This window comes from Pipistrellus hanaki (genome assembly GCF_964339955.1).
Source record: "Pipistrellus hanaki genome assembly, chromosome: 13".
NCBI lineage: Eukaryota > Metazoa > Chordata > Mammalia > Chiroptera > Vespertilionidae > Pipistrellus > Pipistrellus hanaki.
The window spans coordinates 53,695,178-53,714,756 of NC_140515.1; the positions used below are offsets into that span (position 1 = coordinate 53,695,178).

The 19,579-nt window shown below is 46.0% G+C and overlaps 1 protein-coding gene across 1 annotated transcript in view; it reads right to left on the reverse strand.

Annotated features, from left to right (window-relative positions):
• ULK4 (unc-51 like kinase 4) overlaps window positions 1–19,579 on the reverse strand; it is a 198,324-nt gene that overhangs the window by 167,643 nt on the left and 11,102 nt on the right. Inside the window, exons 10-15 of the mRNA XM_084902535.1 lie at window positions 18,711–18,892; window positions 17,814–17,860; window positions 13,018–13,096; window positions 6,644–6,751; window positions 5,016–5,099; window positions 3,166–3,327 (exon numbers count right to left, since the gene is read on the reverse strand). Coding sequence (XP_084758661.1) covers window positions 3,166–3,327; window positions 5,016–5,099; window positions 6,644–6,751; window positions 13,018–13,096; window positions 17,814–17,860; window positions 18,711–18,892 — 662 coding nt within the window. The remainder of the gene's footprint in view (window positions 1–3,165; window positions 3,328–5,015; window positions 5,100–6,643; window positions 6,752–13,017; window positions 13,097–17,813; window positions 17,861–18,710; window positions 18,893–19,579) is intronic.

Genomic DNA, 19,579 nt, shown 5'->3' on the forward strand with positions numbered 1-19,579 from the left:
GATTGTCAAATAAAAGATGACAATAGCCAACAATAGCTGTCCGGTGTGAGTGAATCAAAATTGTATCTATTTTTTGTTAGATGACAAAAATACATTTTTGGTGTGCTGCAGAATTTTGGTAATTAGTTTGTGTGACATGAGATGAAAAAGGTTGAAAAATCGCAGCCACAAGCAAAGGGAAGACCTCAAAAGTTTGAAGTGAAAGAGTGGCATGGTCATATTCCGTGTCCATGGGAGACTTCAGAGAGAGAAATAAACGTAGGCCAGAAATAGTTTTACAAAAACATTCACTATAATTAATGTCATAACCTCCTTCCTGATTTATACTTAAAGTGGATTTATAACCTTGATTATGAAAAGATCAAGCATAAGATGAATTGCCATTATGAAAAGATCAAGTAAAAGATGAGTGTTAGAAATATTACGATGTCAAAAGAAAGGGCGGCAGGCAGGAGGGAGAGAGAAGATAAAGACTTTGAAAAATATTTTCATTTTCTTGAACATCTCAGGAAAAATATTAATATTTGTTCTATCTCCAAGAATGAACTCCCTTTAAAAGTTATTCCTATTGATAAAGTAAGAAAAAACAAGTGCTGGTTGGCATAAAGTCCATCTCAAACCAGAATGCCATGTTTAAAGTGGAGGTATTTCTTTTATGCCAAACCACACTTCCAGTCTTCATGAAAATGCTACTGTGAGCTATTACAACCAGAAAGGAACAGGTAGCACACATAGCAACCGTGAAAAAGCAGAGGACCCTCTCCAACGCATCCTCGGGAGTGAGAGGTGGAAAAAGGAAAAGGGCGCCTGGCCAGTGTGGCTCAGTGGTTGAATGCTGACCTATGAACCAAGTGGTCACGGCTGGATTCTGGTCAGGGCACATGCCCGATTGGCGGGCTCAATCCCTAACAGGGGTACACAGGAGACAACCAATCAATTATTCTCGCTCATTGATTCTCATTGATCTTTTCACAATCATTCTCTCTCTCCCTCTCCCTTCCTGTCTCTGAAATCAATAGAAGCATACAAAAAATATTTTCTTAAAAGGACAAGGAAGAGTCTTCAACCTTTTCATGAAAAATAGGTCCAGTTCAAAATTTGCTTCCAAAAGAACATTCAGAATTTCTTCAGAATTTCTATTCAATAAAAAGTTGAGAAATGGACTAATTTAGAAGAGAAGGCAATGTACGTATTAGTTATATGACCAGGATCACTGCTGAAGAAATTTAAGAATCATTCCTTTTTTTGTCTTTTGAGTGATTTTTGGATGCCATGTTTAAACCACCTTGGAGGCTATTTCAAACTACACACTCTCCTCCAACCAAGAGGTTTAAAGACATAAGAATAGGGGCAGGGAGGGGATAAGAGGACAGAAAAGGAAAAAAAGACATTTTTTTGTTTAATTGGCAAAATGTCAGTGAAAAATTATTTAGATGAATGCTAAGAAATAAACACCAGCAGCCCAAGATGAAAAATGAAGCTTAATGTGTCAGATGAAGAAAGGGCTAAAAAGAATAAGACTTTGGTGAGAACAACTGGGAAAAATTAGCCAAGAAAAGAAACCACGCAGATATAAAGATGGATGTTAGAACATGAACCCAATTAAAGCAAGACAGGTTTTTTTTCTCAGGGCCAGGATTAAAATGGATGCTTAAGATAGAATTCCAAGACGCCTGGAGAAAGTTCACTGGCATCCTCTGTGGCAACCTCTCTGATGGTTCCTCCGTAATTACTCACACGGTCATTAGGTTTTGTAATTTTGAGCTCACATGGCTCCTGAAGCAGGTGTAGGGGTGTGTGCGTGCATGCATGAGTGCCTGTGTGCCTGTGTGCGTGCGTGCGTGCGTGCGTGCGTGCGTGCGTGTGTGTGTGTGTGTGTGTGTGTGATGCGATGCTATATATCTCTTGCTTAATAATACTCTGTGAGCCAGATTGTTAGCCCATTATCTTCAAAATTACGTAGGTGAATTAAGGTTAAGAACTAAAAATCATCCATAAATACCCACAGGATTTAGTAACATGAAAGTCACTGCAGATCTCAATGGACTCAGCTTCAGTGACATCTTCAGGACAGATAGCAGCTGGGTGAAGAGGAAATGGGCCAGAAAGGAGCGATAATTTGTAATGACAGCTCTGTGTAAACAAGTATGGCCGTGAAGAGGGATACGCAGCCTGAGTCCTTCGGACACGTTTACTTCTGTGCTTTTAAAAAGCAGGTTTGGTTTGGTTTGTAATGGGGCAAAGAATACCTGAATGCTGATTAGAAAGCTCTGGAAGGACAGGTGAGAGATTTAGGAAGAATAACCAGTGAGTGAGGCTCCCTGGAGGAAGCTGGGCGGTCTGACAGAAGACACGGTCAGAGGCGGCAGGAGGGGGCGCTGGGGACAGGTGTGGGTGGGAGCACCTCTGATGTGCAGCCACACGTGAGGGTGATCCCCCTGGATGTCCTCCCTCTCCCCGGGAGTCACTTCCTGAGGGTGCCGAGGGAACGTGGGGTCGGAGGTGTAAGGAAAGTGGGGAGGGAGCGCACTGCCACAGTGGGGAGGGTACGAATGAGCAGACAGACAGGCAGTGAGGCTGCCATGTAATGCTGAGGGGTCAAGAGAACAGTGACCAACGAGGGGACAGAAACTAATGTCAGAGGAAGCGCTGCATTTCTCCCGAGGACTATTAACCTGATACAGCCCTGTTAGCACGTCTCAAACATAATTATCCTTCACACCGAGTTAGCATGACCTTGTGCGCAAAGTAGCAGACAACGAATCAAAACACAAAACCCGAAAAACCACAGATACCTGGGGGTGAGTTCATTTGAACCACATGCTAAACCCATTGAACATAAAATCCAAGAGAGGGAGCTGACAGGCACACTAAACAGACGCCAAACCAAATCCTGTTCCGGGCCGTTCACTGTCGCCTCCGTGTAGTTTTGATCGTGTCATGGCCCTCTCCTCCCCCTCCCCCCCAGGTCCCGACAGGATTTCCTGACGGTGCCAATGCTGGCCAGCCCCTGGTGTGAAACCTCTACTGTAGGAGAAAATCACGTTATTGCTCTCACCACTATTCCTCGGAGGTTTCTGTTTCCTACTCTCTGTCTCGCATAATGTTTGCAAGCCTGGTGTTTCAATAAGTGAGAATGTATCCCCCAAAGATGCTCCACCTCACCGATATTGCTGTGATCCTGAGAGAGTCGACGGTGGAGTGCTTGAAGAGGTACCACAGGACGGGTCCAATCTCCCCCGTGATGAAGCCCTGGGCCTGCGCAGAGCAGGTGGTGCAGACGTTCTCGACGACCTTCGCTGCCATGTGGCTCACCACACGCTCCTCCTGCGGAAGGAGACCAGAGAGCAGGGAGGGGATGGAAAGGCTGTTACCGAGTGTGAAAACAGACGCATCACTTTTTCGTGCCCGCTGCAAATAAAGGCCTGGTTCCAAGAGGGAGTGACCTGCCCCCCCTGGATACGCCAGGTATTTTATAGGAGGTATTTTAGGTATTTTAGGAGATGCGTTAGGTATTTCAGGCTATTATGAAGCTATTACCAACAACCTAACATAATATCACATATTTTAATAAAAAGCTGAAATAATATGAAAAAAAAAACCACACACAATAAAAGCATAACAAAACTGGAAGGTGATTTTATTTATTTTTTTATTTTTTTAAATATATTTTATTGATTTTTCACAGAGAGGAAGGGAGAGGGATAGAGAGTGAGAAACATCGATGAGAGAGAAACATCCATCAGCTGCCTCCTGCACAACCCCTACTGGGGATGTGCCCACAACCAAGGTACATGCCCTTGACCAGAATCGAACCTGGGGCCTTACAGGCCCCGGGCCTCGCGATTTCAAATCACGCATGCACTGGGCTCCTAGTTAACAACAATTTTAAAACAATGCACTTGGATATCAAACATTATCCTTCCTATTATATATACAATGAAAAATATGTGAGGGAGAGGAAAGAAGATATTTAATAAGGGATACAACCTCGTGAACTAGAATGGATCCTCTTTGACGAGGCATTCATCTGAGTTTTAAAAACCGAAGGCACGAAGTTTCTAAAATTGCTTTTACATTGTGAAAAAAATTCCTGGAGGACTCCTTTCTCCTTTGCGTTCCTGTATTTTGTTCTTCAGCATTTATTTACTTGACACATTCCACTTTATTTCTTTATCTTATCTCCAGGATGGATGGGATCTGAGAGTGCAAGGCAATGTCACCTCCTTCATCTGTGAACCCCCAAGTGTGCCTCGCTGGAGGCCTTGAATGAAACCTAGAGGTACCCTCTGACTGCAGATAAACATGACTTAACTGCCCTGCTACTGATACGATGTAATTTACCGGCATCACGCACATCCCATCACAACAGCTGACTACCTATCAACCCTACAGACTGGAAGGTGTTCAGACTGCACTTGGGGTCACGGGAAGAGGGGGGTGGGAGGGTAATGAGGGTGGTATGGTCACACGTGGAACATGGCTCCATTACCGGGGAGCAGAGAACTCAGAAGGAAGATGTTAACTGTGACATATTTTCTTCATTCCTTAAGGAGTGCTCTCAGCCCACGGCTTTGCCTTGGGTGATACAATGTCAAATGGCTTAAAGCAGGGGTCTTCAAACTACGGCCCGAGGGCCACATGCGGCCCGCAGAGGAGTCTGATCCTGCCCGCCAGGTTTTTTGGGCAGTGAGCGCAGCCGAGGTGTTACAGTAGGAATTAGTAGTTCATATAGTCCGGCCCTCCAGCTCTCTGAGGGACCGTGATCTGGCCCCCACTTTAAAAAGTTTGAGGACCCCTGGCTTAAAGCAAACAGACAATGCCAACCTCTTAGGTCAGCCACTAAACCCTTCACCGTGTTCCACACGGGCACCTCTGTACGAGCCCTTAGGCTGGCGAGTGGCCGCGCGTGCGCGCGCACACACACACACACACACACACACACACACACACACACGCCAGCGCCGGGAGGGTTATTACCATCCAGGGGCCACAGAGGACAACAAGGGCCTTACCCCTTCCCGAAGGCACCTCATTAGCACCGTGTAGGCGGCCAGGGGGACGGCCCAGCATTCCCTGGGGTGCTTCTTTTTTTCTTCCTGAAATGAAGTGGAGGAAAAGGCTGTGAAGCTAGCAGCACAGAAGATAGTAACCCGTTCAAGAGAAAGGGGCAGTTTCAAATGCACAAACTCTTCAAAACTCCCTAATGTTCCCTTTACAGTATGATTTCCCCTTCCCCCCGCCCCCCATCAATAACGATCTGATCGGGGGTCCCTGACTGCACCGCACAGGCTGGACTGCTCCCATTGCTTGCTTTGTTACACAGGATGCTGACTCGATCCCCTCATCAGAAGCTAGAGGGGAACTGAGACATGGCAACAGGAGCTGGCTGGCAGAGAATCTGCTCTATTGATGAGCGTCATAAGGAAAACCACAGCAGGGAAGCGGTTAGAGGGAGACTAGACAGGATGGCTGCATCTCATACTGTGGATAAATGAGGCGTGATCATGCTTATGTAGCCAGGTCTCTGAAGGGACCCGTGAACAGAGACCTGGGACACCCCCGAGCAGGAGGAAGCGCAGTGCGGAGGTAGGGGTGCGGGCAGGAGCGGGGCACAGCGGGGGTGTGCCAGGAGCTGCGGGGAGGTCAGCGTGGCGGAAGGAGCGAGTGGGAGCGAGGGGGGCGGAGGTCAGACGGGCCCAGGGGAGGCAGCCCACAGGGCCTAGAAGCAGCGGGAGGGACTGATGGCAGCGAGCAAGACAAGAGGCCCGGGGCCTCTGAGGAGCGACACTCGCAGTCTCCCGTGTGTGTTTAACAGGCTCACCCCGGCTGAGGTCTGGAAAGCACACGTTTACTGACACCGGAGCAAAGCCAGGGGACTGTCGGGGAGTTCTGACCACAGGCCAGGGAAGGGGTGATTATGGGCTAAACCAAAAAAAAGGTGAAAGTAAGAATGCCTGCACCAGGGGGGGAGGCATCCCTGACAAAAGAAAGGACAAAAACCACATAAAATGCAACTGCGCTGCTCGGGCACATCCCCCGCAGAACCCCTCCGTCCTCGGCCCTGCAGCTGGCCCCCGGGTGCGCGCAGAGCGTCCAGAGGGGCTAGGTCTGTGACACGGGGTGCACTCTCCCTCCGGGCCGGCCTCTCGGTCAGCATGGTCCTGAGATCTTAAGGCTGACATATGTTCGGGGACAGGTCCACAGGAGCCCTCATCTCCGCAAAACGTACGGCTTTCCGTGGACCCAGGGACAGAATCAGGTTCACTGTCCTAAGATGTGGTCACAAGTCACGGCCACGGACGTGGGCTTTCTTACAACAGCCGAGCTTCTGCCCAAGTAGAGTGAGCACCCAGGAAAAGGATTCTCGAGATCAACTTTTAGAAACAACGGGAATATTTCGGCCCACCGGCTGAAAGTTGCTGCTCTGAGGCAGAAGAGGGGGGAAAGATGAGACAGACAGACAGACAGACAGGGGGAGACGGACAGCCTCTCCCCTCCAGAAGCAGCCTCTCCCCGCAGCTCCCGAGGCGTGCTCTAAGCGGCAAAGGGGGGGGACCTCCATGGGCTGTTAATACTCGCCGGCCGGGATGTGTCAGGGCGCGTCCGAGCGCAGCAGGCTCGTCTCGATCAGACGTCTCACCTGGGTGGCCACCAGATAGAGCAGCTCCCCGAGGGCCGGCAGAAGGCACTGCTTTAATTTGCTGTTCCGGAAGTTCTCCCTGATTAATTCGGTTAGGAGAGTAATTGCCTGAAAAGAAAAAAAAAAAAGAAAGTATGTTATTTGATATGTATCTCTCAGTTCTCTAACTTGTATGGACAAGGTGAGGCTCTCTCCAGAATTCACCTTCCATTTTTAAGAAGCAGTTTCCAAATGATTTTCAAAATATGGGCCTTATTCCTAAAAAAAAAAAAAAAAAAAAATAGTAGCTGTCCCCGATTCCCCGATGACAGCAAAAATGCCTCCGGGAAAACGCACTCGGGCCTGGAGGGCACGGCCGGCTCCCACGCACTCCCGCCGTGACACTGACCCTGCGGGGCAGGCGCTGCGCTCACGGCGGAGACGGGGAGGAGGGAGGAGGGGCCCGCACGTCTCCGCCGGCCCCCGCAGACAGCCAGGGCCTGCGCCAGCCCCTACCTGCCAGCTCCCCGGCACGCTCCAGCACCCCCCGGTTTAATAACTCTCGCATGGCATTGAACGTTTAAATGATTCCTTCAAAAATCTGAGTATCAATCTTATCCCAAAGCTTCAACACGACCCACGCTGACACTGAGCAGCATTTATCAAACGCAGTTCGTTTCCCGGAGCGGTGCTGAGACCGTCACGTCCCGTCGTCACCGGAGTGCACGGGTTGAAGGTTCCCGATGGCACGTGAACACCGGCCCCGTCCGGAGAGGGAGCGGAGAGCAGGGAGGACCGTGCGGAAACCTGCTCTAAGGCAGCGTGGCTCCGACGGTAAGACAAGACGACTTCCCATCGGCAAAGACGGAAGCATAAACACCGAAAGGAGGCCTTTGGAAGCTTCCAGAACACCTGGACAAAGTAACACTGTCCCCACACCTGATCCCTGGCCCTCTTGTGAACAAGAGCCCCGAGGAGTGGTGTCCGTGTGGGGGGAGTTCACGGTCAGTGGTCAGGTACTGGAGGACACTGGAGGTGTGGTGTGTGTTTTTTAAAACTGACATACGATAAAGCGCATCTATGTAAAGTGTACGCTTAGGTGCAATTGACACAGGTAACCACCTGTGACCTCATCACCTGCAGCCACAATCAAAATGGCAACACCCCGAGTGTCCCCCCCATTCCTTTGGTAACTACTGCCTCCATCCCACTCCTTTCTCCTCCCGGGACAGCCACCAATGTACCGCCTGTCATTAATCCACATCTTCTAGAGTTTACGTATTCCTTTTTCTGGCTCCTTTCTCTGGATGAATCTTCAGAGAAACATGCTAACCATGAAAAAAAGCCAATCACAAAAGGTTACATACCATATGATTCCACTTACACAATATTCTCAAAATGACAAGAGAACAGAAATGGCAAACAGGTCAGTGGCTGCCAGGGGTAGGGGTTGGGGGAGGACACGGGATAGAGGGCAGTGGGCGTGGTTAAAAAGTGGCGGTCTGAGGGGTCCTGGGGGTGTTGAAACTGTTCCCTAGCTGTTTTGATGCCAATATCCTGCAGCAATATTCTACTCTAATTCTCTGAGACGCTACCTCTGGGGAAACGGGAGGAAGCATACACAGGATCTCTCTGGATTATTTCTTACCACCTCATATGAGTCTATTAATTATCTCAAAACAAAAGGCTTAATTCTTTTTTTCTTAAGTCAACCTCACACTAAATTCAAAACCCATACCCAGCCCGCTGCTTCGCGAAGCTAGGGGCAGGGATTTACGGCTTTTCTCGATCTTATAACCCACCGGCACTCTGTATCGTAAGCATCACTGGAAATTAAAACATCTTAATGCTGCAGATCCTTGAAGAGATGAAACTGTGTGAACTGCCTCCAGCACGACAGAAGTGCTTAGGAACACCGCGTAGGCAGACACACACCCCGTAGTCTGTGCTAGTAACCCCGGCAGGCTGACCTCACGCTGCCCAGGTCAGCTTTGGAGAGCGGTGAAGGGTACGTGGCAGGCAATTTCTCTGCAGTGTTGTTTAGACAGTTCCCCCTTGTTATTGCAAAACTTTAAAGAAATAACACTAGTAACAAAGGAAAACTATAGGAATAGTAAACAAACATAACATAGAAATGACAAATACCAAAGAGAAAAATAAGTGTTTGATGACCTAGGCAGACTGGCATTCAAAATGCCATTACTAAACAGAACAAAAAGATAAAATAGATTTGTTAAGCCTTCTTCAGCTTCAGAAATCCAAGTACTATATGGATATTAGGGGGGGGGGGTTGTTTGTTTTTAATATGTTTTTATAGATTCAGAGAGAGGAAGGGAGTGGGGGAGAGACAGGAACATCAATGGTGAGAGAGAATCATCCATCGGCTGCCAGACACACGTGTCGGCGCTTCCACACTCTACCTCAGGTCCTCCCTTCTGCCTCTGCAGGCAGGGATTTCATATGCATACCAGGTGGGACCAAAGTAGTAGGTTTACAGTCGTCCATATGCAAAATAATTCAATAATTAATCCTATATAATAAAACCCTAATTTGCAAATCGACCAAACTGTGGAACGACCGGTTGCTATGATGCACATTGACCACCAGGGGGCAAACACTCAACGCAGGAGCTTCCCCCTGGTGGTCAGTGCGCTCCCATAGGGAAAGCATCGCTCAGCCAGAAGCCAGGCTCAAGGCTGGTGAACTCAGTGGCAGTGACGGGAGCCTCTCCCGCCTCCACTGCAGGTGGGCAGTAAGGGGCGAGGGGTTCTGGTCTATGAGAGCCCTGGACTGCAAGAGGGATGTCTGACTGCTGGCTTAGGCTCGTCCCCAGAAGGATCGAGGATCGAGGATCGAGCCTAAGCCAGCAGCTGCACATCCCCTGAGGCATCCTAGACTGCTGGGCTACATATTTTCTTAAGAAACCAAGTCACCATTGTCCTTTATGAAAACTGAGTCTTTTCGATGTTGGAATGCGTCAAAGTTATGACACAAAGAACATAACCGCAATACTGCTTGAGTTTTCTATTTATAACTATTATTTACTTGTTACTATAGTCTTAATAGTCATCTCTTCACTCCTCAAATAACAGAAATACAAAGGAAGCTCGTTTTAAATTGCATTTTTCTGCTTCAGGGATCAGCTCTGATTAGTTATGTTTGTGCAATTCTTTCCACCACCAAGTCTCCTTCCACGTTTCTTTCATCTAATAGAAAATTAAATGTGGCATTTGCTGGGTTCGCAAGGATTACTAAACACATCACATTCCAATGTATAAGCCCCACAGCTGCTGCTCTGAAAATATTGTTAACAAAGGTGTGCTCACAGCGCGGGTAAAACGAGCAGGCAGATTAGTCAAAGCAAGAAACACGGAAGGTAAAAACTGCTCCACAAGATGTCAGGTAAGAAATTCAGTGAATTTGGTCATTATAAAAAATTAGGAAGCGTGCCGTTTAAGAGTTCTTTGATGTGAGGTGTTTCATTCGTATGCAAAAGGGATTAAAATATGGCGATGCCCCAAATGATATCCACTGGGCTTCCCGGCTGAACAACACGCAGCCAGCACGTGTCCCTTCGCTCTACACAAAGACCTGAACGGTATTCAGCTCGTTTCATCCTGTTCAACCCATTTCCCTCCCGTGCTGCCCAAGAACTAACCAAAAAAGACGATTGTTTAGCAGGGAGACACAAGGGCAAATTCACTGACACTAAGAGTGTGGAGGGTTATAAATGGCGCTGGGCCCAGCCGGTGTGGCTCAGTGGTTAAGCAATGACCACAGTTCGATTCCTGGTCAGGGCACATGCCTGGGTTGCGGGCTCGATTGACCTATGAGGGGCGTGCAGGAGGCGGCCAATAATTGATTCTGTCTCGTCGTTGATGTTTCAATCTCTCTCTCCCTTTCCTTTCCTCTCTGCAATTAATTTTAAAAAAAAATTTTTTTTAATGACATCTGTCTCAGCTCAGGGCTATGAACAAGCCAGACATGGTCACAGTGTCGGCCCCGGCCCAGTAGCTCAATTGGTTAGAGCTACACCAAGGCAATGGGTTCGATCTCCGCTCAGGGCACATACAAGCAGCAACTAATGAATGCATACATGAGTGGAGCTCTCTCCCCCGCCCCGTCTCTCTAAAATCAGTATATTTTTTTAAAAAAAGAAGAAACAAATGTCAGAGTGTCTGATGTGAAAGGTGGCACCTTCCAGTCTCCCAACACAGAGCTACCTGGGGGACTTAGTGGGGTGCAAAACGCCCCATTGGGTTGAGGAATGACCATGAGAAGGGGGGGCATGAACCCCACAGAGAGAGGCCGTTCCATGTTTACAAATCGCCATCCACATGAAGACCCTGCTCACACGCAGGTTTTGGAAGGAAAAGTATAAACAGAAACACGCTGACGAGCTGAGCACTAGTCCTTCCGCCGGCCACACGCACCCAGCAAGCACAGGCCAGAGGTCCTTCACCGAGTCCGCGGAGGGGCCACGCTGCAACAGCGCTTGGCCCAGAGGAGAGCCACGTCACCTCCTCCGAGAGGCTGGGGGAGTCTGTGTCCCGCCACGCTGCCTGCGGTCCCGCCGAGCAGCAAAAGCCACCGGGACCCTCACCCCAGGAGTCCTTTGAAGCGAGATGAGGAGGCGTCCTCACTCCTGCGAACACTGCCCCCCTCTGGCTTCCCGAAGGACCTACGACTCGGGGTCTCACAGATCACGTTACACCACCTTCCCCTCAGTGCCCTGGGCTACTGACCCCCTGCTCACTCTCCCTGCTCACCTGCACAGCCCCTAAGATTAAGCCCACAGGCCCGGCATGTGCCCAGACCAGGAATGAAACCAGTGACCTCCTGGTTCATGAATCAACGCTCAAACACTGAGCACACTGGCTGGCTGGATTTTTTTTATTTTATTTAATAAATACTATAGTGAGAGAGGAGAGGAGGAAAGAGAGAGGATAGAGAGGGGAGAGGGAATGAGATGGGAAAGAAGAGAGCAAGAGATGACAGACGAGTAAGACTGGCAAAGTGCTGATAATCGCTGGAAATGAGTGATGTCTCATTATGCCAGTCTCTCTACTTTTACGTACGTCGGAATTTTCTACAATGAAAACATTTATATGAAGGGGTCAAACTAGTACACCTGCTACTATTCCATCCAGTTCTAAATTTTAGGGTTCTATAGTCCACTCCCTAAACTACATCCACTGCATGCTTGAGGCTACAAATGTGTATCAAAATGCCAGGGCTATTTCCTAAAAATTATTACACACAGGAACCCCAGTGATTACTGGGTGATAAATGCGTGGTGATCTAGTAGGAAAAGCCTAAGAATCAGGTTCTATTTTTTCCATGAAAAAAAAATGAAGAATCGAATAAATGCTTCCAAATACATGCTCAACTCTTTTAAGTAGCCAATAACGACAGAATGAAAGATTTAAACTATATCCTAAGGATAGCACAACAGATCCCCCCCCCCAATCTCTTCCGCCCCTCTGTAATAAATCACACCGGCACGTGTCCCTACCATTGTTTTAATCACTTATTAGAGCTGTTGACATTAAGTGCTTGAAATACACGTCACCTTGCTGCAGGGACTGTGGGAAACAAAGATGAATAATGAAACGAGGTTTTATACCATAAAAAGGTCTATAGAATCTTCAACCCCAAATTTTAGTATCTACTAACAGTAAACCTACTGAGAAATCAGAATGCATCTCATGCTTGAAATTTTATGAATAATTTACTGAAAAATGGTCTGCAAACACCTGAGAGAAACCTGTCCAAGGAGCACTGCACTCAGAGGTTGTGCTGGCTTTCATTCATCTCCTGTGTCTGCATCACCAATGGAATGCAACAGCATCTCACACGGTGGAAACTCAAAAACAGAAGAAGGAAGGAGGAAGAGGAGAAAGTAGGAGAATGGAGGAGTAAGGAAGGGGGAAGGGGAGGAGGGGGGGGGAGGAAAAGGGGCGGGGGAGGAAAAAAAACAAGGAAAAGTTGAAAACAGAAAAGCTATATATCTGCTAAGCCTGCTTCTTCCTGGAGTTGAAAGATAAATTCTTGAACTTGTAAAACTTTGTTTCCAGTGTTTGGGTGCCCTCTAGTGGCTGCTTCAATTATCACAGCCCGTTGAGTAAAAGATGGCATTATGGGGAACACCCAGCTCATTGTCGGACAGGACCTAGCTCACAATATAGTCTGCCGCACCCCTTCATAACAGGACATGTTTTACATGTCCAGCTGGTGGAGAGCCTAAAGGTCCATGGAGGTTATTGCCTTATAGCCATGGGACAATTCCACAGAGAGAACTTCGGGAAGGTCAATGAAATCTGCCTGGTCCAAGTCACAAAATGAGGGACACTCTCTTCTATCATTCATAGCATTTCCGTAATAAGAGTAATTACCTCAATAACAGGCGTATGTTCTTGAAGTTCAGCTGTGTGTGAGGCCAGTAAACCAATCACGCGAGCGACCTTGGCCCGTCTGTAAAGGGAGAGAAAACAGCCCTTGAACAGGAGAGCCGGCGACTGGGGAAAGGGACCCCCGGGAGAGTTCCATTAAGCAGGGATGAGCACTGACATGAGATAAGGTGGGTGAGACAGGGTGAGCCAACACTGTGTACCGAGCCCAGAGAGAGGCATCAGGAGACTGAAGCATGCCCACTGCGCCCTCATGTGTACAAGCCGAACAAGCTGTGCTTCTGCGGCAAAGGGGAAAGCATTTCAAAAGGCCTGAGCCAGAGAGACGGACATAGTAATTTTTTTCTTTTTAAAAAAATATATTTTATTGGTATTTTACAGAGAGAAAGGGAGACGGATAGAGAGTTAGAAACATCGATGAAAGAGAACCATCGATCAGCTGCCTCCTGCACACCTACTGGGGATGTACCTGCAACTAAGGTACATGCCTTTGACCGGAATCGAACCTGGGACCTCTCAGTCCTCAGGCCAATGCTCTATCCACTGAGCCAAACCGGTTAGGGCAGTAATTTTTATTTCTGAGTACAGAGGTATTTGGTTAAAGATCTCTGTTCTACCTCTTAGCCGACGGGTCATTTATATATATATATATATATATATATATATATATATATATATATATATATATACACACACACACACACACACACACACATAAGTAGTAAATAATACTACTTATTGAAATTAGTGTTAAACATATACAGGTAGGTACAAAAGTACGTTTATAGTTGTTTTGCAATCATAAGTCTTACAAATATTTTTTCTATTTTAACAAATACTAGTCAATACTAGTCTTAGTGTAGCATTTCTGTTTCATCATCCAGCAGAAAATAAAGCTGATGAACTATTAAACATCAGTTCAGGCCCTGGCTGGTTTGGCTCAGTGGACAGAGCGTCTGCCTGCGAACTGAAGAGTCCCGGGTTAGATTCCAATCAAGGGCATGTACCTTGGTTGCGGGCACATCCCCAGTAAGGGGTGTGTAGAAGGCAGCTGATCAATGTTTCTCATTGATGTTTCTAACTCTCTATCCCTTTCCCTTCCTCTCTGCAAAAAAAAAAACAATAAAATATATTTTAAAAAATAAAAATAAACATCACTTCAGGTGATTTGGAAACGTTTCTTTCATGCAGGAAATTCGTTTGCCATGAATCTTTTCTGTAATGTGGAGAGAACGCTGAGTTGTGAGCTGGTGAGGACTGCGCTCTGTGGGGCATGCCGGCATGTTCTCTGGGTGGAACAGCCAGAGAGCCTTGGCTTGTCAGGTCTTCAAATAGAGACACAGGCGCCCCTGGAGGGAAGGCGGTCAGACTCCGAGGAGCTCTGGCACAGCAATGATGCTTACGGGTTCCAATCCCCCTTGAACTAGCATCCGGATTAAAGAAGCCCCAGGCACTACATGAAAAGGAAGTGGTAGGACCTTGGGCCAAAAGTTACAAGCTACTAATTTTAAACTTTTACGCAGAGGTAACTGTCAACAGAGTGAAACAGCAACCCACAGAGTGAGAGAACGTATTTGTAAATCATATATCTGATATGGGGTTAATATCCAGGATATATCAAGAACTCCTACAAATCAACAACATAAGACAAGGAAGCCAATTAGAAATGGGCACAGGACTTGGGAAAGACAGTTCTCCAAAGATACACAAATGGCCAATGAGCACATGAAAATCTAGATGGTCAACATTACTAGTCACTATGAAAGGCACATCAGAACCATGAGCTATCACTTCACACCCATTAGGATGGCTATTATCAGAGGGGGTAGAAAAAGATACAGAAAATATGGAGACTATGAACAGAAACCCTCACGTCCTGCCGGTGCACGTGTAAACTGGTGCTGCTATGGAAACCATGGGTCCTCAGGAGGTTAAACATAGGATTATCATAGGACCCAGCAGTTCCGCTCCCAGGTGTACACCCCAAAGAGCTGAAAGGCCTGAACAGATGCTTGTACACCAATGTTCAAAGCAGCATTATTCAGAACAGCTATGAGGTGGGAGCAACCCAAGTGTCCATCAACAGAAGAAAAGATAATGTTGCATTTGCATACATGGAATTTATTCAACCTTAAAAAGAAATGAAATTCTGGTACATGCTACAACATAAATTAACTTTGAAAATATTAAACTAAATAAGCCAAGCACAATAGGACAGATACTGTTTGATTCCACTTATTCTAGGTACCCAGAAGAGGCAAAATCAGAGAGACAAAAAGTAGAATAGAGGTTACTGGGACCAGGAGGGGGGAAACAGGGAGTTATTGTTTAGTGGACAAAAGCTTCTGTTTGAGATGATGGGAAAGTTCTGGAAACTGAGAGTGGTGAGCGCTGCACAACTCTATGAGTATACTTCTCGACACTAAAAAATGGCTAAAATGTGTACGATGTGTATTTTACCACAATTTATAAATTTAAATTTTATAATTATATGCAAATCATACTTCAATAAAGTTGATGGACAAATCTGATAAATATCCACTGCTAAAGTTCTAACTAAAGGGCATCTTTATACACACTGCCGGGGAATAATGTTGAGACAGTCTTGCTAAAGAGCATTTTAACAATTTACCAAAAATATTTAATTGCCTTTTAGCCATTCATTCTAATTACAAATCTGCCCTAAGAGGTCAAAGAAAACAGAGAGGCAGGAAGATTTAAACACAAAAATGTTCCTTATTGCACTGTGTATAATTTTTACTATACCAAAACAGAGAGGAGTACAAATAAATTGTCAGGTGTTCATAGCATATTAAGAAAGAGGAATATCTTTTTAAAAATATCTTAGACAAATAACTAATGACATTAAAATACATGTTACAGTGGGAGAGAAACTTAGAAAATTATATAATGTTATTCCATTTTGTTTTCCCATGTGTGAACAAAACCAAGAGAAAAAAAAATACCTACTTCAACAGTGATCTCTCAGAAGGACCTTTATCAAATGCCACCAGGGTGACAGGACCTGGGGCAGAGAAGGCCTCACTGGTGAAAATGATATTTGAGTGGAGAGAATAAAAGAAAGCTTTAGCCGAAGCCGGTTTGGCTCAGTGGTAGAGCGTCCGTCTGCGGACTGAAGGGTCCCAGGTTCGATTCTGGTCAAGGGCATGTACCTTGGTTGCGGGCACATCCCCAGTAGGGGGTGTGCAAGAGGCAGCTGGTCAATGTTTCTCTTTCATCAACATTTCTAGCTCTCTCTCTCTCTCCCTTCCTCTCTGTAAAAAAATCAATAAAATATATTTTAAAAAAGAAAGCTTTAAACAGAGGACTTGTCTACCTTTTTCTCAAATTAAAGGTGTTTAACAATTAAACTTCAATGGGGGGCGAGGGGGGGGGAGAGGAAGAGAGATTAACCCAAGAATTTGTGTATCAGCATAACCCCAGGGTGAAGCCTGGGAGTGGGGGTGATACACAAATGGCTGGGGAGAGAGGGGGGATCGATGGAGGAGTAAGGGGGACATCTGTAGTACTTTCAGAAAAAGAGATAAATTTTTTTAAAAAATTTTAATAGAAAGTGTTAAAGCAGTACTTGGAAAGGATTAAGAAAGTCTATTTTAAGAAGCCAGCAGGGGGCACCCCTTTCAAAGATATAATTTAAGTTTTAGCTGCAGTGTTAGGTTTTGTTGATTTCTTTTTAATGAGCATAGCACAAATCTCAACGTTTTCCATGCTCAGAAATTACCTAAAAACCCTATTTTGTAACGCCAGACCTTACCTTGGGAGAGTACAATATATAAGAATAATTATTAAAAAAAAAAAAAAAAAAAAAAAAAAAAAGCCTCTTGCGAACATTAGTGCTGCCCCATATTTTGCCAGCCTGGAAGAATAGCTGATATCCGAGACTACCACCCTTCACAAAGCCCCTTCCTCTGCCTGTCCCCACGGGCTTCTGCTGACGGGGACACGAGATAAGCTTGATGATAACAACTATGACTTCCACACCCCATTACACTAACCCCACTGAGAGCCAGGCACTGTGTGAGGTCTCTCCTATGCTGGCCTCATTCGTAATTCTACCAAAATCCTATGAAGAGAATACACTCCCCCCGTTTTGCAGATGAGGAAACTGAGGCCCCGCAGTTAAAGCAGATGTGTCCAGGGGGGCAAGTCTGGGATCCACACTCCGATCTGTCTGTACCCGAACCCAGGCAATCCCGTTGCCCCACACAGGCTCCCCGGGAGACAGGCTCGGGAAGAGGGCGTCACCTGCTCAAGTCTCACTGACAGCCAGAGCCCAGAGCCTTCTAACGCATTAGCTGATGTGCTTCTCACCGTGGCGTGCTGTCTCCATGAGCAAGTTCACATGCTCCCACCAAGAGTTGACAGATCATAATACCCATTTGACTTTAAATAACACCATAAGGAAGCTAGGTATGAGGTAAAAGAAAGACACAGTGGCAATTGGAAAACTCCTTAGGAGGCGTAACTAAATTAAAGCACAGGATCAGGGGTAAGTACTAGATAAAGAATACTGTGAAGAGTAAGTTAATAATGTCTCCAGACAAGCTTTATATAATCCGAGAATTATAGTCCTGATATCAGGATAAGGACTATTTTGAGATCTTACGTGTTGGGATGTCTAGAGAAACTGCCGGTGACTCAATCATCATTACCAAGAATGTTTTATGAGTAAGTATTTAGAATGTGCTTTTGATAAACATGTATGCTGTAACCTAATAAAATAATGAAGAACAAATTATTAAAATAGAAATGTTACTTACACATCCCAGTTTGGAGCCATTCGCAAATGCTGGATTAGCAGGTGGAACTAGGATAAAGATGAAGAATACATTTCATTCATGAAACCGCATAGACAGGGACTGCACAGTTAAACTCTCAGACCTGCATACAACTGAGATGGGGATGCCGCACTAAGAAGTTAATTATTCACAAAAATGCAAAAGCACTGAGGATATAAGATAAAAATAAAAACTAAACACTACTTTACGTTTCTCATACCCACTTATATTCCCTAAATGTGCCATAAACACACACCAAGTACCAAAAAGGTAACCTTAAAACTATCCTGAAAGCAAATGACTTAATTTTTAAGCCAGTTCCCAATGACCCCACTATGGAGAAAGCCCAGACACTCTAACTTCCTCCTGGGGGTGACTTCCACGGCTCTGCCCAACTCCTAGGACCCCACCCCCACCCCATGACAAGCCAGTCCAAGGAATAGTACGACCAAGGGGAAAGTCTGAGGACTCAATGTCACCCTTCAGTGTCAGATTCAGAACCCTTGGGGTTCACCAGGTGGCCCAATCAAGGACCCTCTAGCCCACAGGGACAGCTCATTCCACAAACTGATCTCTGTCCTATGATTTCAGATGTGAAAAAGTATCACACAATTATTACCAGTCAACATAAAATGCAAGCCAGAGTGTTAGCAAAAGAAGTTCAAAAATCACCGTCTATGCAACTGCTTTTAGACTTCAGGAAGAAACAGAGGATAATTTTGACAAACCTATGATCTTGATAAATTCCTTTTCCATTGTAATTGGAACACATTAATAATTCAGCTCTTGTTTTAATCTCTAGATACACATGAGTGACACGCAGAAGGCATGCTGCGAGGACCGTGCAAGGAGTCTTGGGGTCACGACGTAACCACCTACCAGGGGGGAGTGCAGGAGCCTGGTGGCCACCTCCCTCTGCCCGACCACCACGCACAGGTAGCACAGGAGGTTCAGCTTGGCCCGGGAGGCACCCATGGTCTTCTCGGGGCAATCGATCTGCGAGCACACTTGTTGCAGAAAGCTGTTCCAATCCTGGTCCTTCAACGACACTAACTTCTCCGCTGGAGAGGAAAGGAGAGACTGAAAGTGGGTCTGGTGAAAAAGCACCACCGAAAATATCTCGGGAGAAGTAAAATGGAACAGAACTTTGATAGCTGAGGACAAAAAAGTCACAGCTTCACAATGTCAAAATCAAAACTACGCCAAAGCTGACCCTACTCTCATTTACCGTATTTTCCGGCATATAAGGCTTCTTATGCATGCAAATTATACATGTTCTGTACCCGAAGCTACACTGTGTTCTAGTAAAAAGCCTGCTCAGATTGGCCAGAGTCAGAGAGGCGGTCTATTAAAAAAAGAACTGGTGTTGCCTCGGAAGTGGGGGGTAGTCTTACACAGCAAATAGAGGCCTAAACCTATGTTTTAACTGTAAAATTAGGGGGTCGTCTTATACGCCGGAAAATACGGTACTCTTTTATACTCATTTCATTTTCTTCCACGGGAGATTTCTGTAACGATGCTGTGGGGGGAAAGATGCTAAGGGAGAATTATCCTGCAAATGAGAATCTAACAAAATGCAAAGTTAAGTAAAATTGTATTATGAAAAAGCAAGCATCTTTCTGTAAATAAAGCAATTGAGCCTTAAAATATTAGAAAAGCCAAAATTTTTACAGTTGTTGAAAAGTTCCAATGAGATTACTCTTCAACATCACAAGGCGAATACAGCAGCTCAAGTCACCTGGGATCCT